The sequence below is a fragment of the Crocuta crocuta genome, unplaced genomic scaffold, assembly GCF_008692635.1.
Source record: "Crocuta crocuta isolate KB4526 unplaced genomic scaffold, BGI_CrCroc_1.0 scaffold193, whole genome shotgun sequence".
Lineage (NCBI taxonomy): Eukaryota > Metazoa > Chordata > Mammalia > Carnivora > Hyaenidae > Crocuta > Crocuta crocuta.
The window spans coordinates 1,616,953-1,636,582 of NW_027529624.1; the positions used below are offsets into that span (position 1 = coordinate 1,616,953).

General features: G+C 41.0%; 1 protein-coding gene across 3 annotated transcripts in view; it reads left to right on the forward strand.

The window, feature by feature from the left end:
* TCP11L2 (t-complex 11 like 2) overlaps positions 1–19,232 on the forward strand; it is a 38,477-nt gene extending 19,245 nt beyond the window's left edge. For all 3 annotated transcript variants that reach the window (XM_077762002.1, XM_077762000.1, XM_077762001.1), the window contains 5 exons: positions 592–728; positions 10,084–10,271; positions 10,481–10,662; positions 12,386–12,558; positions 17,426–19,232. In XM_077762002.1, coding sequence (XP_077618128.1) covers positions 592–728; positions 10,084–10,271; positions 10,481–10,662; positions 12,386–12,558; positions 17,426–17,670 — 925 coding nt within the window. In that variant the 3' untranslated portion in view covers positions 17,671–19,232. The remainder of the gene's footprint in view (positions 1–591; positions 729–10,083; positions 10,272–10,480; positions 10,663–12,385; positions 12,559–17,425) is intronic.
* The last annotated feature ends 398 nt before the right edge of the window (positions 19,233–19,630 follow it).

A 19,630-nucleotide genomic window follows, 5' to 3' on the forward strand; every position in this document is an offset into this window, starting at 1 on the left:
CTTAGGAGTAGAAACCAAGTACACTATGTACAGACTCCTTAAAATTTTAGGGCTTTCCAATGCAAATTCCTTCTTGAATCTTTGTGTCATTGTTTATGCTTCTTAGTGACTACCAGTTTCCTGCTGGGTGTAATGGATCAGGTGGAGGTATTGTATTTGCTAAAGCAAATACTCTTGAGGTCTATGAAGAATACATTTAGAATGCATGTGTACCTTGCCAGTGGCAGTTGGAATTTGAAAACCATTTGGGGGATGTTTATATTTTCCAATCTGTAAAATAAATCACAGTTAATGAATTTCAGCTTAATTTCTTTCTTTTTATTTTTAATGTTTTTTAAATTTATTTCTGAGAGAGAGAGAGAGACAGCACAAGCAGGGGAGGGTCAGAGAGAGAGGGAGACACAGAACCCGAAACAGGCCTCAGGCTCTGAGCTTGCTGTCAGCACAGAGCCTGATGCGGAGCTTGAACCCACGAATCATGAGATCATGACCTGAGCCGAAGTCGGACGCTTAACCGACTGAGCCACCCAGGTGCCCCTCAGCTTAATTTCTTAATCACCTCTCTAACTATTTTAACTCTACAACTTTTAGACAAATATTTCATGTTCTGGACCTCATGAAAATGGACATGGTCAATTTTACAATTAGGAGTCTTAGACCACATCTTCAACGCCAGTTGGTGGATTATGAGAGAACCAAGTTCCAAGAAATTTTGGAAGAAACTCCGAGTAAGTACAATATAATGTGTACATATTGAAACTAAGTGGAAATAAGATGTTATATTTTGGTACCTTAAGGAGTGTCACTAAAGAATTTTGACTTTTTTTTTAACTTCTAAACTCGATCACAAAGTTATGGCTGTTTGCTGTGTCCCAAGAACTGGGCCAAGCACTATTCATTTCTTCATACATTAAAAAATATATATATTTATTGAGCACTTGCTGTGCCCCCGACAGACACTGCTTAGTTGCCGTGGATACTGACGTGAGGAAAACAGTGCTGTGACCCCTGCAGAGCTGACATTCTAAGAGGCATGACAGGCAAACAAACATGTATTGTCAGATGTGTTAAGTGCTGTGAAGAAAAGCAATAGGAAAAGGGCAGACAGCAATGGGGCAGGCATGGGGGGAGTGGTGTTTTTGAGGACAAGGTGGACTGGAAAGATCTCTTTAAGAAGGAAGAGAGCAGAGTTTGCAAAGGGAAGAGGAAGGGGCATATGAAGGTGTGAGAGAAGAACATTCCAGCCACAGGGAGCTGCAAGGACAAAGGCGCTGAAGCAGAAGCGTGTGCATGAGGTTGGACAGACACACCCCAGACAGTGTGGCTGGAGTAGAGCAGGCAGGGAGAGAGTGGGAGGAGACGAGGCCGAGAGGTAGACAAAGGCAGGTCATACAGAGCCTTGCTAGGAAATGAGAGTTTTGACATTTATAGTAGCTACAGCTGTTTTAAATTTGGAATGGGCCTCTCTATTACTAACAGTACTCAGTGCCACCTATCATTTTGTTGAGCACTTACTATATGCTGAGTCCTTACTGTGTGCTTTCATTTTGTTGAGCACTTATTATATGCTGAGTCCTAACTGTGTGCCCAACACTCTGATTAGCCCACTCAAGCCTCACAATAGCTCTATGAAACTGGTACTATTATCACTCACTGTTTATAAATGAAGAAATTGAGGTTAAGGTTCTTGCCCGAGGTCGCTGCTGAAGCCTGGATGACCCAGACATGTCCCTGCCCCAAAGCTTATACACTCAACTGCCTCATAACACTGTCTCTCTTCAAATAAGATACTGACCGTCTTTGGGGGGTCTCTAGCAGGGGGTGCTGGCACTGGGTGGTGGATATGACTCTTGTTGTGGAAGGACCCTTGGAAGTCACCTTGGAATCACATGAAATGAAGTTCTATGAGACTATTTGATCAGATATAAGATATTATCTAAATAAATAAAAACCTTTTCTTGCTGAGTATCTTAGAAATTACCTGTGGCCTGGCCCCATATGATTTCAGGTGACTTCCAAGGGTCCTTCCACAACAAAAATTCTGTGACTTCAGGGCTGTATTGTTTTAGCTCTAAAGGGAGAGAGATTAGTGGAAACAGAACCCTGCAGAGAACCCGAATCTGAAACCTGAACTACAGTAACTATGTTCATAGCAGGGTTTTCCTTTCCAGCGTTTTATTGGTTGGTTTCATTTGTGTGCCTTTGTACACGTGTGTGTACACCCGTGTGCAAATGTCTCCATGTCCTGACTCAAGCTAGCTTGTCATTTGGAGCGAATTCCTTAATATTGGGTTGAATGACCATTTTGCTCGTCTTAAATGATTTGTTTCTGTCCTTAAAACTCAAGCTTCGTGACCTGCATTTATACTTTTCACATTGACTTGGATATTTCCAGAGATTTAAGAATAGAATATCTCCAGTTGTGTATATAGGTCATTATTTCCCAGCTCTAAATATGTTCCCAGAGAAATCAAGAGTCCAGGAAGCGGCGTGTATGTCAGCTGTTAATTATATCCTCAAGTCACTCTGCCAAAAGTTGGCCACTGTGCCCTAATATCAAAATAAGAGCCTCACAGGAACATGCAGAAGGACAAAAGAGTTGGGTTTTGTGTGTACGTGATTTTTATAAAATAAGTATTGGAAAATTAATACGGAGGAGTACTCTAGATTTCTGAATTGATTCCAGAAAAGATTTTACTTTGCCAACAGGGAGAATTTATGTAATTGCCTGATGTAACGTACACCCAAGAAAGCCTTAGGCACTGATTGGGCACATGTAACATCAACAAGATCACCACCTCAGGTCCAACAACTCAATTACCTGTGGAAAGAGTAACAGACTACCCCGAGGGGGCCAGGCCACAGGTAATTCTAAGACACTCAGCAAGAAAAGATTTTTATTTATTTAGATAATATCTTATATCTGATCAAATATTCTCATAGAACTTCATTTCATGTGATTCTTTCAAAACTCCTGTGGGACATAACTATTTTTCAAAAACCCATGAAACTGCATTGTAACTGTCTTTGCCTGGCACACGAAGCATTCCAGAACTACTAATGGAACATTCCGAAGATGAGCAAACTGATGTTCGGCAGTGGCTGCCCAAACACAAGAGCTCCTAACGAGTAGTGCAGCCAGGACTGGGAGCCAGGCCTCCCACATCCAAGCCAAGATTCAACCAAGCTGCTGCTTTGGCTGCTTGCTTTGGATTTTTCACTTTTGTGTTATATCAGTGGGGTTGTATGGCAAGCAACAAACACTAACTCTGGCTGATTCAGCAAAAAAAGGAAGTGAATGGAAGGATGGAGTCAGTTCACAAAAAGCTAAAATACCTGAGCCTGAGCAAGGCCAGAAACCCAGAGAGCATCAGGAATCTGGGCAGAAAAAAGTAAGGGAAAGTTCCCAGCTCCATCATCAGAACTGTTCATTTGTGCTTTAAAATGGGCCGTCCTTGGGGCGCCTGGGTGGCTCAGTTGGTTAGGTGTCCGGTTTCAGCTCACGTCATGATCTCATGGTTTGTGGGTTTGAGCCCCCAAGTCAGGCTCTGTGCTGAGCCTGAAGGCTGCTTCAGATTTTGTGTCTCCCTCTCTCTCTGCCTCTCCCCTGTTCACACTCTGTCTCACTCTCTCAAAAATAAACATTAAAAAAAATAAATAAAATGACCCATCCTTGAATGCTATAGTCACCCTTCAGGTACCAGGAAAGTCTGATGGGCATGTGATTCAACCAGGCCAACCCAAGGGGTTGGGGACTTTCCTGGCCAGGGGCCTGTTAACTGATATTCACAAAAGAAAGCATGGAAAGAGGAAAAATGATTTCTCAAAGAAATCAGTACCAAGGGACACCTGGTTGTCTCAGTCTGTAGAGCATGTGACTCTTGATCTGGAGGTTGTGAGTTCGAGCCCCATGTTGGGTGTGGAACCTACTTAGAAAGAAATCAGTACCAAAAGAAAGGAGGTGAGGTGTTGCTAGGCATAAGAGAGCAGGTGTCCTGGATACGGGAACTATATTCCTCTAACTGAAAATTGGGGTAGTATGTCTGAATATTTTCCAGAATATTGAAAAGGGGAGCCATCTTTGCATAATACCAGGGGCTTCCATTCACATAATCCACACCATTGTCTTAGTTTATGTGAATACTGCCTGCTCAGAATTGTACCAGCTGTCCCCCAGATCCAGGATGTAGAGTTGTTGCCTTTTTAGGGGTCACTCAGAGTTCAAGCTTAGGTACCAGATTTCATGCTTAGCTACCATATTAGAAGGCAGCAGAGATGGGAATTGTATTCCTTGAAGAATCTATATATGATTACCCTTGATACATTCATCTTGGAGGCTCAAATACTAAACTCATTCATACTAAATGGGGAAATTTTACAGGGCATTCCCTTGACTGCTATTTGTAATATTAAATAACACAATCAGTGGCTCTTACATAATATAAATATTTGTGTGTGTGTTTAGTGTTGATGAAGTGTTATGCGACTTCAGCCTTCACTTGCCCGGGTTAGATTCAGTGACTTAGTTGGCGAACCCATAACCTATATCTCCCTCTTTTAAACGTCATTGGTGTATGCTATTCATGCAATAAAAGTGCCCACTTTAAGCGAGTAGTTCTGAGTTATGACCAAAGAATATGCCCCTGTAACTACAGCTACAAACAAGATATAAAGCATTTCTGTCACCCCAAAAAGAACCCTCTTGAGCCTTGTGGTCAGCCTCCCCCATCAAGGTAAACACTGATAAAATTTTTGTTATTGTAGATTAGCTTTGCCTCTTTTAGAACTTCATATTAAATGGAACAACACTCTGTGTTCGCTTTTTTGTCCAACTTCTTTTACTAAATGTAAGATGTTTGGGATTCGTCCATGTTGTGTATGTATCAATAGTTTGTATTACTGAGAAGTATCCTATTATATGATTGTCGCATACTTTGTCCATTTACCTGTTAATGGACATTTACCTTGTTTCTGGCCCTAGGTTGCTATGAATAAAGCTGCTGTGAACATTTGTGTACCAGTCTATGTATGTGCACATGTTTCTAGTTCTCTTGTATAAACACTTAGGAGTGGAATGGCTGGGTCATTATGTTAAATATATGGTTCACTTTATAAGAAACTAGTAGTTGTTTTCCAAAGTAGTTGTACTGTTTTATACTCACCATCAATGTATGAAAGTTCCAACTGCTTTACATTCTCACCAACACTAGTTATTACCAATCTCTTAAAGTTTACCCTTTATAGAGGGTGTGAAAGTAGTATCTCCCTGTGGTTCTAACATACATTTCACTGATGATGAATGATGTTGAGCATCTTTTCATATGCAAAGTAGCCATTTATCTTCTTATGTGAAGTGTCCATTCAGAGCTTTTGCCCTGTTTTTAAATTGGGTTGTCTTCTTACTGAATTGAAGAGCTCTCAATATATTCTGGAAACAAATCCTTTATCAGATTTATGTATTGTGAAAATTTCCCCCCATCTGTGTCTTGCCTTTTTCATTTTCTTAACACTAACCTTTGCAAAAGAGAAGTTTTTAATTTTGATGAACTCCAAATTATAAATTTTTATTTTATTTCTGAATTTAACAGTGTGTCTACAAAATCTTTATATATCCCAAGGTCATGAAGATTTTCTTAAATGTTTTATTCTAGAAGTTCTATAGTTTTAGGCTTAGGAACCATATGCTTATACAACCATCATCAGTCTTTAATTCCAAAAGATTTTCATCACCTTATGAAGAAACCCCATACTCATAACCAGCTTCCCATTCCTGCCTCCCTTTGCCTTTGACAACCACTGATCTATTTTCTGTTTCTACTCTTTATGGATTTGCCAATTACGGGCATTTCATATAAATCAAATCATGCAATGTGTGGCTTTTCTGTGTCTGACTTCTTTCAGTATAATATATTCAAGATTTATCCATGTAAGGGTGCCTGGGTGGCTCAACTGGTTAAGTGTCCAACTTTGGCTCAGGTTATGATCTCACGGTTCGTGGGTTCGAGCCCTGCATCGGGCTCTGTGCTGACAGCTTGCTCAGAGACTGGACCGTGCTTTAGATTCTGTATCTCCCTCTCTCTCTGACCCTCCCCTGCTCCCGCTGTCTCTGTCTCTCTCTCAGAAATAAATAAAACATTAAAAACAATTTTTTAAAAGACTTACCCATGTTGTAGCACATATCATTTTTTAAAAATATTTATTTAAATATTTAAATAGAGAGAGCAGGAGGGGCAAAGAAAGAGGGTGAGAGAGAAATTCCAAGGAGGCTCCGCTCTATCAGTGCAGAGCCTAACATGGGACTCTCTCCCATGATCGGTGAGATCATGACCTGAGCCAAAATCAAGAATCGATGCTTAACCAACTGAACCACCCAGGTGCCCCTTTATTTCATTTTTTTTATTAGACTCTCTTCTATTCTGTTGATCTATATGTCTTCTCTTAGCCAGTACTACACAATTCTGATTTTTGAGGCTAAGTCTTGAAATCAGGTAGTGTTAGTCTTCCATCTTTGTTCTTCCTTTTCAAAATTGTTTTGTCTATAATGGGTCCTTTGAATTTCCATCTGTAGTTTTAACTAGCTTATCAGTGTCTGCAAAACTGCCAGCTGGGATGGTGACTGGAATTATGTTGAATTGACATCTTAATAATAGTGAGTCTACTAGTTTGTGAACTAGGTATCCCTACTTAAACCTAATTTGTTTCAGCAATACATTTTAGTTTTGGCGTACCATTCTTGTACTTCTTTTGTTACATTTAATCTCATTTATTTTATGTTCTTTGATGCTGTTATAAATGGTATTTCGTAAGATTTTTATTTTCTAGTATATAGACATATAATTGACTTTTGAATATTGACTTTATCTTGAGAACTTACTAAATTAACTTATTCTAGTAATTTTTTAGAATATTCCTTTGGGTTTTCTATATCTATAATCACACTGCCTGCAAATAAAGACAGTTTTACTTCTTTTTAAAAATCTGTGTGTCTTTTATTCCTTTTTCTTGCCTTATTGCACTGACTAGGACGTCCAATCAGATGATCAATAGTAGTCATGAGAGAGGGCATTCTTGCTGTTCTAGGGGAAAAATGTTCATTGTTTGACTCTTAAGTATGATGTTAGCTGCAGCTTCTCACAGATGTTCTTTTCTGTATTGAGAAAGCTCTATTTCTAGTTCGCCGAGAATTTTTATCTAAATAGGTCACGTGTTAAATTTGGTCACATGCTTTTCTGGTATACTGAAGTGATCATTTTTTTCTCCTTTATTCTGTTAATGTGCTGAATTACAGTGATTTATATTTTTCTTTTCTTTTTTTTTTTTTTTAAGCTTATTTATGTATTTTGAGAGAGACCAAGACAGTGTGAGTTGGGGAGGGGCAGAGAGAGAATCCCAAGCAGGCTCAATGCAGAGCCTGATGCAGGGCTTGAACTCACAAAACTGTGATATCATGACCTAAGCCAAAACCAAGACACTCAACCAACTGAGCCACCTAGATGCCTCAATATTTTTCTAATGGTAAACCAACCTTACAATCCTGAGATGTTTATCCCACCCCTTATTCATGGTATATTACTTTTACTTTGCTAATACTTTACCTAATTAATGCCTTAAGGATTTTTTGCATCTATATTTTTAGAAAGAGATCATTCTGTAATTTTCTTGTAATGTCTTTGCCTGGTTTTGGTATCAGGACAAAGCTGGCCTCATAAAATGAATTGAGAAGTGTTCCCTTTTCTGCTTTCTGAAAGAGTTTACAAGAAACACCTTGCACTGTTGACATCCAGTAAACATTTTACTGGATGACGGTGGGGAAGGAAAGATAGCTTGAGGCCTATAGGACCAATCAATTTGTCAGTCTGAAGGAGACTATTTGGGCCATATCCTAAGCCCATGGTTCCTTCCAGAGATGGTGAAATAAACTGGAAACCTACCAGGTCTCTCATGCCAGCTACAGAGAGCAGAGGGTTTTGAGCACCCACTATGTGACAAGTACCACCGGGAAGATATCTGAGTAGTTTCCACAGCAACGGGTCTCCCAAAACTGAGCCACATTCCACACACCTATCAAGTTGTGGTATGAATTAAGGGAAAGAGAAATAAAAAATACAGATCATAGGTTGGACTCAGTGATCTCACTAGTAAGATGAAATTGAGATGAAGGCACATGAAACATTTAATGACAATTAAAAAAAAAAACAAGCTGGTTTTCAGTTCAGCTGTTTAAGAGAAATGACAGCCAGATGAAAAATTCAAAGATGGGTGCTCCAAGAAGGGAAAGAGAAGAATGAGTCCATGCGACCAAGAAAGGCTTCCCACAGGAAGAGATCTGGGCTAGACCAGTAAGGACTGGCAGGATTTAGATTTAGAGAACCAAGGATAGTTTCAGGGAGGGGAGGGTTAGGCCAAGCCTCTCTGGCAGGAAACCAGGAGCATGTATTGATGGGGAGGAAAGTCAGGTGCTATGTCTCCAGATACTGGGAAATTCTTGGGTAAATGTGCCTGTAAAGCCATTGCTTGTTCTTGTGTTTCTCCTTCCTAGTAGACCGAGAACTTCTTCCATGCAGGGAACATGTTTACCCTTAGCACTTAGTATGGTACCTAGTGTATGCTCAGTTATCATTGAATAAATGAGTGAATGGAGAGAATTACTGCCCACGTGAAAACCAAGTGTCTCATGGGGTTGACCTTCTTTGGAGCTACATAGTGTTCAGTGTACTGGCTTGTGGGAGTGCTAACTCAGCAGATCCCTCCGAGGAAAACTGATGTTTCACTCTAAACCTGTGCTCTTTCTGTTTTACCAGCCCTACTCAATTCTGGCTGTGGACTAGGATCACCTGGAGTGTTTAAACACAGATGCCTGAACCCCGTCTCAGGCTGATTAAGTCATAATCTCCAGGAGCTCTGCCCAAGATCTTTTTTTCTTTTTAAAGCTCCCCAGGTGATTCTAAAATCAGCCACTATTGAGAACCGCTATGGTACACTGTTGCTTTTGTTTGAGATAACTAAATGGGCTTTTAAATGTGTCAGCTGTAAATGATTAAGAGTGCAGTATAAATGCTTATTAGTGCTGCATTATAATTATATCCATGAAGATTTCCTCTACCCCCTCCCTCCCCCATTGGATATCTTTTAAATAAAAGACTACAAGTCTTTTACATCCTTATGAAAAGAATTTGAAAAACCAAGAACAATATTTGCCCACTGAGGAGAAACAAAGTTGTGAAATTCTGGCGTGGTGTTACTCCAGTGTAGCAAACAGAGCTGTTCATAAATTACCCCCGTTCAGGCTCTGGGTCTGAGGAAGAATTTCAGGGTCATTATTCTTTATTTCATTCTCTGATGCTTTTAAATAAAAATCTGCACCTGTGTTCATACTGCATTTTTTTTTTTTAGCAGTTTCCACCTTATAAATTCTACTAAATATACAGTGTTAAAAGGAATGTGGTATAAAAAGCCAATTGTTTCTACTGGGAAACCTTAGAACTGAGTTGAAAGTAAAGTGCATGCATGTGCATTTTGGGAAAGGCATAGCTCTGAATCAGACACTCAGGGGGTCCAGGACCCAAACATGTTTAATAATCAATGCCTTTAGTCTAACTACCTTCTCTGCACAAAATTCAAGGTTGAGTGTGAGCTGGCTCCTGCCTACCCATCCAATGCCACCTGCTACCACTCTCTTCCCCCTGGTTTTCTATGGATCAGTGATACAGATTTGCCTGTAGCATCCAGAAGGTGCTATATCCTGTCTCTTTTCTGGGATTTTGTATGGGCCACTTGCCTATCCTGGAGTGACAGCTCTGTCCTCTGTCCGTCATGTACCTTGAGGCATCAGTCACAGAGCTCTTCCTTAGAGTCTGTCCTGGACAACCTCTGCTCTTCACTTCCATGTGCCTTCTAGCGTTTATTAGATCTGCTGTAATTGTCAGTTCACGGTTCTGTCTCCCCATCTGGGCTCAAAGCTCCTTAAAGGGTGTGCCTGTCTTCTCATTCATGCCCAGCTCCTGTCGTGACGTCTGTCATGTAGAATGCACACACGGAGGATCTATCAGCCGTGGGACAAACATGTGGCCTTTTCACTTTCAGATGCTCTTGATCAAACTACAGAATGGATAAAAGAATCTGTAAATGAAGAAATACTTTCTCTTTCTGAGACGGCTTTAACACCTGGGGCTGAAAATAGCTCTAAGCCAAGCCTGAGCCCTACTCTGGTGCTAAATAACAGTTATTTAAAACTGTTGCAGTGGGATTATCAGAAGAAAGAATTACCGGAGGTGAGTGATTTTTTTCTTCCCTCAAGTTTTCCAGTATTTCAATTCTTCAGTTCTATCAGTGTATCAGCTAGTCTGTCTAGTGTTGCGTGTGGTTTAATGACTTTCCTGAAAGCAGATGAAATGGGAATTTGGATGTAACATTGCTTGTTTTATATTTTCATGGTATTGAGCTTCCCTTTCTATTTTTACATTTAAAATAAACATGCTAGACACTCATGACAGATGGAGCACGTCTTCAGGAACTGACAGAAAAGCTGAATCAGTTGAAAATTATTGCCTGCCTGTCCCTAATTACCAACAATATGGTGGGTGCTCTTACAGAAGGCCTTCCCGAGCTTGCAAACAGGTTAAAAAGGATTTCAGCTGTTCTACTTGAAGGCATGAAAAAAGAGTAAGTTCCAAGTGTTTTTATCTGCTCATCCTCGTATTAAGGCCCTGCATGTATTTCAGAGATCGTGAATAACCCTGGATGTCTGCGTGTGGTATTCAGGACTGCACTTTAGAGAAGCTTATCTTCCAACTTCTTTTTCTAGAATTTCTTTTAATATCTCTGAAGGTGTAGATGTCCTTTCATAGGGAAGGGAGAAGTCTTTTCCGTGACAAGTGCCAGGGTGAGTGTCCTGTTTCCACTCGGGATGGGCATGGACAAGAGCTCTTCTTTGCCAGTCCTGTGGAACCCAAGGCCTCTAAGGAAAAGAAACCTTCTCTGGGCTTGCAGCTGGTCTTACCTTAACATTTCCCCACGCTGGGTAACTTACCCTCCAGAAATTTGTTTTTTATTAGAGAACCCACAATGCTGCCGAGGTATTAATATAAAGCAAATAGCAAATAGCAAAGTGGTTACAGAGAAGACAGGCTTCAGGTCAGACAGACCAGGGTTTAAGTCCCAGCTCTGCTGTTGACTTGTTAGGTACCCTCGAACAAGTTCCCAAATGGCTCTGAGCCTCATTTTCTCATTTGCAAAAAGAGATAGTTGTGCCTACTTACAAATGTGGGACATTAAGATGGTTCCTTGTGAAGCACTTAATGCAGGTATGGAGTGCTCGGTCCGTGTTCACTTTTAATGACTTGTTAATTATCTCCTGTGTACATTCATGCTCTGCCTCTCTGATCACTTTGTTTTGTTAAATCCCTCACCTCCACCTCCGTTCTCTCACCCTTTAATTCCAAGTTTGCACGTGGTTATCTTGAAGACCATTTCTAGGGGCACCTCAGTGGCTCAGTTGTTTGAGCATCCAACTCTTGATTTCAGCTCAGGTCATGATCTCATGGTTGTGAGGGGATTCTCTCTCCCCTTCTCCCTCTGCCCTTGCCCTGCTTGTATTCTCTCATGCGCGTGCTCTCTCTCTCTCTCTCTCTTAAAAATATTTTTAAAATGACCATTTCTGGACAGCAAGAGACCATTTTCAATCATCATTCCCCAATAGTGTGGACCCAATACATGCCCTTTCTCATTACCTCTTTTTTCTTACCTTTTAAGTAACCCCCTTCCAATTACTTTTCATGATTTTCTGGACCCTATGTATTTGGGATTTTTGATTGGTTACTTGAAAGTAAAAATAGGAAGGAGCTTCTTATCTTTGACCATGCTAGGTCAAGAATTTTAGGTAATTTGTCATTATGATGTTAACCTCTGAATATTTTCATTTCTTGTTTTTGATTGGCTTTATAGATTCACTGTTCAGGCATGGATAAAGGAATTGATTTTACCTCATTGCATAAACATAGATTCAACAACAACACATCTATAAATAAATCAATCCATGCAGACCAAAGGGTTTAGTCTAAAGAGTAAATAGGTATTTTCTTTTCCTTTCCAATGGTCCTGCATGAAAATAAGAATGCAGACTTTTTTTCCAGGACCACACTTTTTGACTGCTTTCCTAACTAAACACTACCTACAGAATTGGGTGCTTTAACCATTTAAAAAATCTGCTACATATGAAATTTGGTGTTTAGAAGAGTTGCTATATTCTAAGTTCATGCTAATGGAGGTACTTATTTGTGTAAATGAAAAGTGATAGACATTTGAAACAAGTTAGTATGTTAAAAAAATAAATAAAAACTGATGAACAGAAAAGCTGTTACTGATGCAATTTTGTTTTGTTTTTTAGGACCTTTAACTTGAAGGAAGTCCTGAATTCTATCGGTGTTCAGACTTGTGTTGAGGTTAACAAAGCCCTGGTGGAGAGAGGTTTATCCATTTTAAATGCTGAGGTCCAAGCTAATCTTATAGGTCAATTTTCAAGCATTGAAGAGGAGAATAATCCTATCTGGTCCTTGATTGGTGGGTCCTCATGTTTTTATTGGTTTCTGCTTCGATTCCAATTTACTTTATGGTTTTGACTAGTGTCAAGTATCCATTACATTTTAGGCTCAAACAGATTACCTGTTCCTTTGGAAGAATAAATATTAAAAATATAAAGAAAGAATCTGTACTTTGAAAGGTTTGGGACTCATCACTTCTTCTCTGTGTATATGTAATGGGTGGGGCAGGGGCGGGGGGTTATAGAATGTTCCTGGGCCTTCTATCTTACTATCCAGCCAATAGATTTTTTTTTTGATGTTTTATTTATTTCTGAGAGAGACAGCATGAGCAGGGGAGGGTCAGAGAGAGAAGGAGACACAGAATCTGAAACAGACTCCAGGCTCTGAGCTGGCTGTCAGCACAGAGCCCGACGCAGGGCTCGAACCCATGAGATCATGACCTGAGCCAAAGTTGGACGCTTAACCAACTGAGCCACCCAGGCGCCCTAGCCAATAGATTTTTTTGAAGAAAGTAACATAACACTACCAGTGGTGTTAAAATCCTAGATCAATGCAACAATCGAAACCAGCTGGCAGTATATTCACAGGAAGGAGGTACCAGTTCTCCTGTGAGCTTTGCTCAGCAAGTGACTAACTTGGTGTCAGGTTGTGTTGGTGAGTTGAGAAAATGGAGAATGCATCAGTTAGGACTCTTTCTGTTTACCTGTGACAGAAGTGAACCAGCTTAGGCAAAAAGTGTCGCTGGCACTAGTTTCCCCACCTCTGTCCCTCAGCACTGCCCGCCTTTGGGCTGGCTGTCTTCACAGATAGACTCTTTCCATCCAGGCAAGACACCTTCAGCTCTAGCCTGCATCTTTCCACCTCGAAGTCCAGTGAAAAACAAGGTGTTGGCTTCCCTGTGAACTCAAAGAATGACCCCAGAACTGAGTCTCGTTAGCTCCACTTGGCCTGACTATAGGTCGTGTCACGTTCTTGAATCCGTCATGGTTTCAGAGGGGAGGAACTTGAGCCCGAGACGTGTGTTCAGTTCCTGGAACCAGAGTGAGTCCACTTTCCTTACAATACCTGGTCTGAGAGTAAGGAAGAGATGATTTCCCCCAAACGGAATCCGGGTGCCGTGGCCATAAGGAGGGGGGAAGGGTGATGTGGGGCACAAAGCAAGTGTCTGCTACCGAGAGTGAGGAACAAAGACCTGAAAGAGGAAAAGAGCATAGAATGGGAACGTACTAACATTCTAGGACTAATCTGCAAGTTTTCAAAGTACAACACTGACTTCCCTAAGAACACAAATACTTGTTATTATTTATTTGAGGCTCTCACATAGTTTTTCTCACCCTTACTCCCTGGGGACATGGAATGCTAGAGCTCTAGGCCCCATAAAGCTCAAGGCTTCAGCCCCTCCCCAGAAAGGAGCAGTGCGGGTGAGCAGAACCATGTGCTACTGGGAGGTGACCGTGGATGACAGTGACAGACACAGTGCAGCCGCAGCCACCTGTGGCTGAGCCCTTCCCTGATGACTTGTGTCTGTCCTCATAGCCCATGGTGTCCAGCAGAACAGCCAATGCCTGGGAGATTGTGTTCCCAGGAGGACGGGGGCAGACTGTCTGCAGTCTGCCACATGCCGCAAGCCCCCACTGGTGTGCAGGCTTCGTGAGGGTGGGATGTGTGTCTCTTCTCTGCTGTATCCCTGTACCAGGCTGGACCCACACATGACATTTCATAAATACAGGTGACCCTTGAACAACACACATTTGATTTTCTTTGATAAATACAGTACAGTACTGGAAATGTATTTTCTTCCCCTTAGGATTTTCTTAACATTTTCTTCACTCTAGCTTATTTTATTGTAAGAATACAGTATATAATATATATACAAAATATATGTTAGTCAACTGTTATCAGTAAAGCTTCTGGCCAACAGTAGGCTATTAGTAGGCTTTTGGAGACTCAAAAGTTAGAAGCAGATTTTTGACTCTGCGATGGGGGAGGGCCAGTGCCCTTCACCCCCATATTGTTCAAGGATCTCTCTGTGTTTGTGGATGGGGTGAGGGCGCTGGGGACTGAGACTGGGTGAGTGTCTCTCCGGGAACCAGCTGGTTGCAGACCAGGGACTCTCAACGACACAGTCTTCCTCTGGACTCACATTCTTAACTACTCGTGGAGGGCACTCCAGTCAGAACTGGAGCCCTGCTACTGATTGGCATGATGGCCAAAGCATCCAAGTGTCCCCTGAGCCCTGGCTTCAGATAAGGGAAGTTCTTGCAATTTCAGAAGGGAGAGGGAAGCTGTGCTGCCCTAGCTGGATGGCCCTACCCCATGGTGGCCTCTGAAAATCGAGTAAAGCACCTTTTTTTTTTTTTTCACTCAGCTCTCCCCAGTCCAACTTTCCTGCTCTTTTGCAAATTGAAAGCATTTTTTAACCGCAAAGTATCGTTGCCTAGCTACTCAAGTGACTCACTTCAACATCTCTCCTTCAATTCTGGAAGCCAAGGGCACGCCTTTGGCAGGGACTCAGTTTGGCTGCTCCTAACTGGACAGACGCTTCTGTCATTTTAGTCTTGGCCTAAAAACTGACTCGTTCACAGAGGAGACAGAGCCACTTGTCAGCATAATAACAGTTTTGAAAGAGTCTTATTCTTTGAACAATCTTTCAGGAAGGTGTTCGGACTGGATCTGTGATGAAAACAGACCTGGGCTTCTAAGAGTTAGGCAACCAGTCTAACAGGAAATTTAATTCACTCTTAATTTCCTGCCTGCAGAAGAGTTGGAGTGAATTAAGCACTCAGAGGAATCCCGGGGACATAAGAAGGACCAGTTAACCATGGATTCCCTCCCCTCTTCCCAGTACCAGTAGTCTGCCCTCCTTTGTTCTTGAGGGATGCGCTGTTTATTTACAACAGGATACAACTCCCACTGTGTTCTTAGCCTTTTAAAAAGATAATTAGAAAAGTTTTCTTTCAAGCCAGATTTTTTCAAGTGTGTATGGAAACCAGATAAAAATTATTTATAGATTGCCTGCCATGTAGGCTATTTGCATGCTTGGAGCCATTTCTGGTTTTTTTTGAAAGTAATTTTCAATTGTACAAGTGATGCACACATGAATGATTTCTTCTTGACAAATTACAGGTCAGGCCAAGTCCTCTTTGATTGGCTTCGCCCACCCGGGGTCCTCTGTGACTCTATTGTTTTCAACTGGGTGTATTCATCTTTTAGGAGCTTTTTCATTCCATTCTCACCTCAATTCAGTCAGCATCTGTGATGTGCCTGCCACGTGCCAGACCAGGGATATAAAGACCCCTCACCCTCAGAGAGCTCTAAGAAGGGAGAGAGACACACATTCTCAAGTCATAGTAATGTAGCATGATTATCTGACAAATGTTAGGGAAAGCTACAGAAAGGAGGTAACTTTAGCCTTGGTGTTGAAGGATGCTTTGGCCTTTGGGCAAAGATGAGGAGAGAGAGAAGAGCATTCTAGTAAGGGAAGACAGTTCTGGCTAAGACAAGGACATGGGGACATTGGAACTTAGAGTTCTAGGTCAGATCTGGTTGCAATATGTGACTTTTGGGAGAAGTGTTTGGAGATAAGAGTTTCATTCATACCATCATTGTCCATATTCGATGGACTGTGTTCTCCTTAGCAAACTTTTCTTCGTGAAGTTTCTGTTTCCAAGGCCAAAAAAAGTCCTTGGGGCAGCATGGCCTGTGGCAGATCTGGTTTGTGTGGTACTAATTTCCTGATACTGTTGCAGCGCAATTTATTTATGCATTTGCATCCTTCTGTAAAGTCACCTCACATGCAAATGCATTGAAGCATGGATTAGGAGGGCAGAGAAGATGGCCAACTGGAGTGCCAGATAGGGCAGCCGCTCCTCAGTGCCTCCAGACTGTTGGCCACAGGTGGGGTAACTGTTTAACTTACTGTCCAAACCAGGACACTTTTTAGAGCACGCTTGTTAATTATTCCAGGACAACAGGTGTAAACTTTGACTGTTCAGGGAAATCCTGGAAGTGTGGTCCCTCTGTCATGTGGTATTTTGGGCCCCCAAGTTTGCCTGATCTCTCGATCTTTCTAGAGGAACCAGGAGTTTGGATTTTTATGTGAAATCTCCTGATTTTAAATGGTTTCTATTCAAAAAAGAAAACAACACTGTGTGGGGCCAAGCTGGCAGTGCTAGTTTAAAACACAGCTGTTGTGTACATAACTAAAATTATGGACAGTAAGTACTTAGTTTTTCTAAAAGAGGTCCTGTCTTGCTCCAAGTGTTCTACATTTTTTGTCAGTTAGCCACTGCTGCATAACAAACCACTTCAAACTCCATAGCTTAAAAAAACACAAATAGTGTTGCTCACAGGTCTGTGGGACAAGTGAGTAGGTCATCTGGTCTTGCTGGACTTGCACCGGCATATGCAGTCAGCTGGGGCTTGGGTAGGGTGCTCTGCTGATCTTGGCTGGACTCTCTCAGTGTTGTGAGCTTGTTGGGTCTAGGCTAGCCTAGGATGGCCTCAGATGGAATAGCTGGGCTTCCTTCGATGTGGTCTTTCATCCAGCCCTAGCTTGTTCACATGCAGAGGTGAGTGGAGAGAGCAGATGTGGACCATGGCTCTTGGGGCCTCTGCTTGGAACTAGCATACCGGCACTTGTACCGCATTCTCTACCAGCCAGAACAATCCATAAGGCCTCCCCAGTTCAAGACATGGGGAAACAGTCTCCAGCCTTCCATGGGAAGAGCTGCAAAGCCAACTTGTAAAGGGCATCGATACAAGGAGGGCAAAATATTGGGAATATTAATTGCAACTCACCTACCATAATGACTGTTCTCATTTCTTTTTAAAAACTCATCTTCTTTAATGAAAGGTCAGATCAAGATTATTTTCTTTTTCTCCAGATAAACGAATCCACCTGTATATGAAAAGCCTACTTGGTCTTCCAAGTCTTCAAAAAGGCATGCCTCCCGTGCCAGGAGGCCTTGCAGTCATTCAGCAGGAGCTAGAAGTGGTAGGCTCTCAATATGCAAACATTGTGAATCTCAACAAGCAAGTGTATGGACCATTTTATGCAAATATACTTCGGAAGCTGCTCTTCAGTGAGGAAGCCATGGGAAAGGCAGATGCTTCATCTTCTACTAACTAAAGAGGAACTGACATTGGATGCGAGGTTGGAAATCTAGCACTTTGGTAGCCAGTCTGTTTCTACCAGTGGCATTACAGATGCTGCACATTCTCAGCCCTGTTTGTGGTGCAGTGTTAGCCTGAATTTGTGTAACCCAGTGATATTTGCTTTGCAGAAGACATGCACATCATAGAGACCCTATTCATGCATCGTTTTCAAGTTCAAAAGAGATGTTTTTTAATGGAAAGAAAGCAATTTATAATTAATTATATGACCTACATAATACTTGTAAATGTTTTCTTAAGCATTTATATATGGCTTGTTCATTCAGCCCTTAAGGAGTTATATTTCCTCAGTCGTCACTGTCAAATCTAATGATTTTAAATTTTGTTACAACTTCTTAAAAGGGTTGAAAGCCATGAGAATAGCCAAGGCGATTGATGTTCTGAATAAATGATGTGAAGTAAGCATAATTGTATTTGAAATGTACGATTAAATGTTATTAATGTGTAAGAGAAACTTACATATAAGTCCAGAGATGTACCAAATCACATTTTATATTACCAATTGTCAGTATTTGTCTAGAATTTGAATTTACTAAGAATATTTTAAAGCTATGTACACATTTTAGTAAAACCTCTATTGTTCATTTAGTGAAAATAGAAAAAAAAATCCCTTCTAATATTTTATTCTAGATGTTGGTTTCTGTCTGTAACTTACCCTACTCTCTGAGAGAAACAAGTTTTGCACAAATATCTTAGTGAATGTCCTTACATTTCTCAGGCCATTGGTAAGGTTTATGTAAGATTTTAATATTTTTATGTAAAGCAGGAGTGGTTTGAACTAATTTATCTGGAATAAGAAGGGAAGTTAACAATAAATGAGATCCCCAGGAGATTCCTATTGTCAGTGAAGTTCACGTGTGAAAATGAAATAGTTGAAGTTTGGATTTTTTGAACCATATAGATAACTTGTTAGCAAATGCCTCCTGTGCTGATTAGATTCTTACCCAGTTATGACCAAGGTGCCCTTCTAAGTGTCATCGTCATTTGACATTCTTGAGCATTAAGTCAAAACTTTGCCAAGCTGGCACTGGTTGTCATTGGGATTTTGGAGAAATCTGCTTGTCCGGGAATTACGTACTTCTTCTAAAATGTTAAGGGAGCCACTACAGTCTGGGCAGACTCCATCTAGAAAGTAGGAGGTAAAAAGGAGTGAGGATTCCTTTCTCCTTACCTCCTTTCCCTCCCTATGACCACCATTATGGTGCTACTTAGTTGTTTGGTAAAGTTCTAGGAAATGATTGTGTGAATAAATTATTTCCAATCTTTACATTTTGGAGGGATCTGCCAAAACTTGAGGAAATTTTGAAAGTCTTTTTTTTCCCCCCCTCACAATGACCAATATATAAATCTGCCATTCTACCTGTCTAAGCAGCTGTGTATGAGTAGAATTTTCCTGAAGATCACATCACTAGTCTTACCCATTTCCCCCATGTTCCCTTCCTGTATTTCTCTTCTGCCCATGTTTTCCTGTGCTTAGAAACCATAAGGTGCTGGAAAAACTTTTTTTTTTTTTCATTTTCTCTTAAGTTGAAGTAGTTTTCAACTGTGTTCACTTTGGAGCATGGGTGGCAGGGGGTTCTGACATGGAAAAGTACTATGTAGTGTGATTTTTTGTTGCTTTCCGAGGTAAACCGCATACTTCACAGGAAGACCAGGTGGTGTACTTTCTTATTATCAGATTGGAATCCAGCTGGTATTCTTGTATACTTGACTATACTGCAGTTTCCAGCAGGAAAACAATGTGCAGACATTTTTTAAAAATGCATTTAAAATGAAGGGCATTCTGCTGCTTGTTTGTTTGTTTGTTTGTTTTCTTTTTTCTTTTTTTAAGTCCCAAGGTAAATCTCAATGTCTCAAGTCTGGATTTAGTCAACTACATTTATTAGGATTTTAAAAGCATATCCCTTAGCATGTTG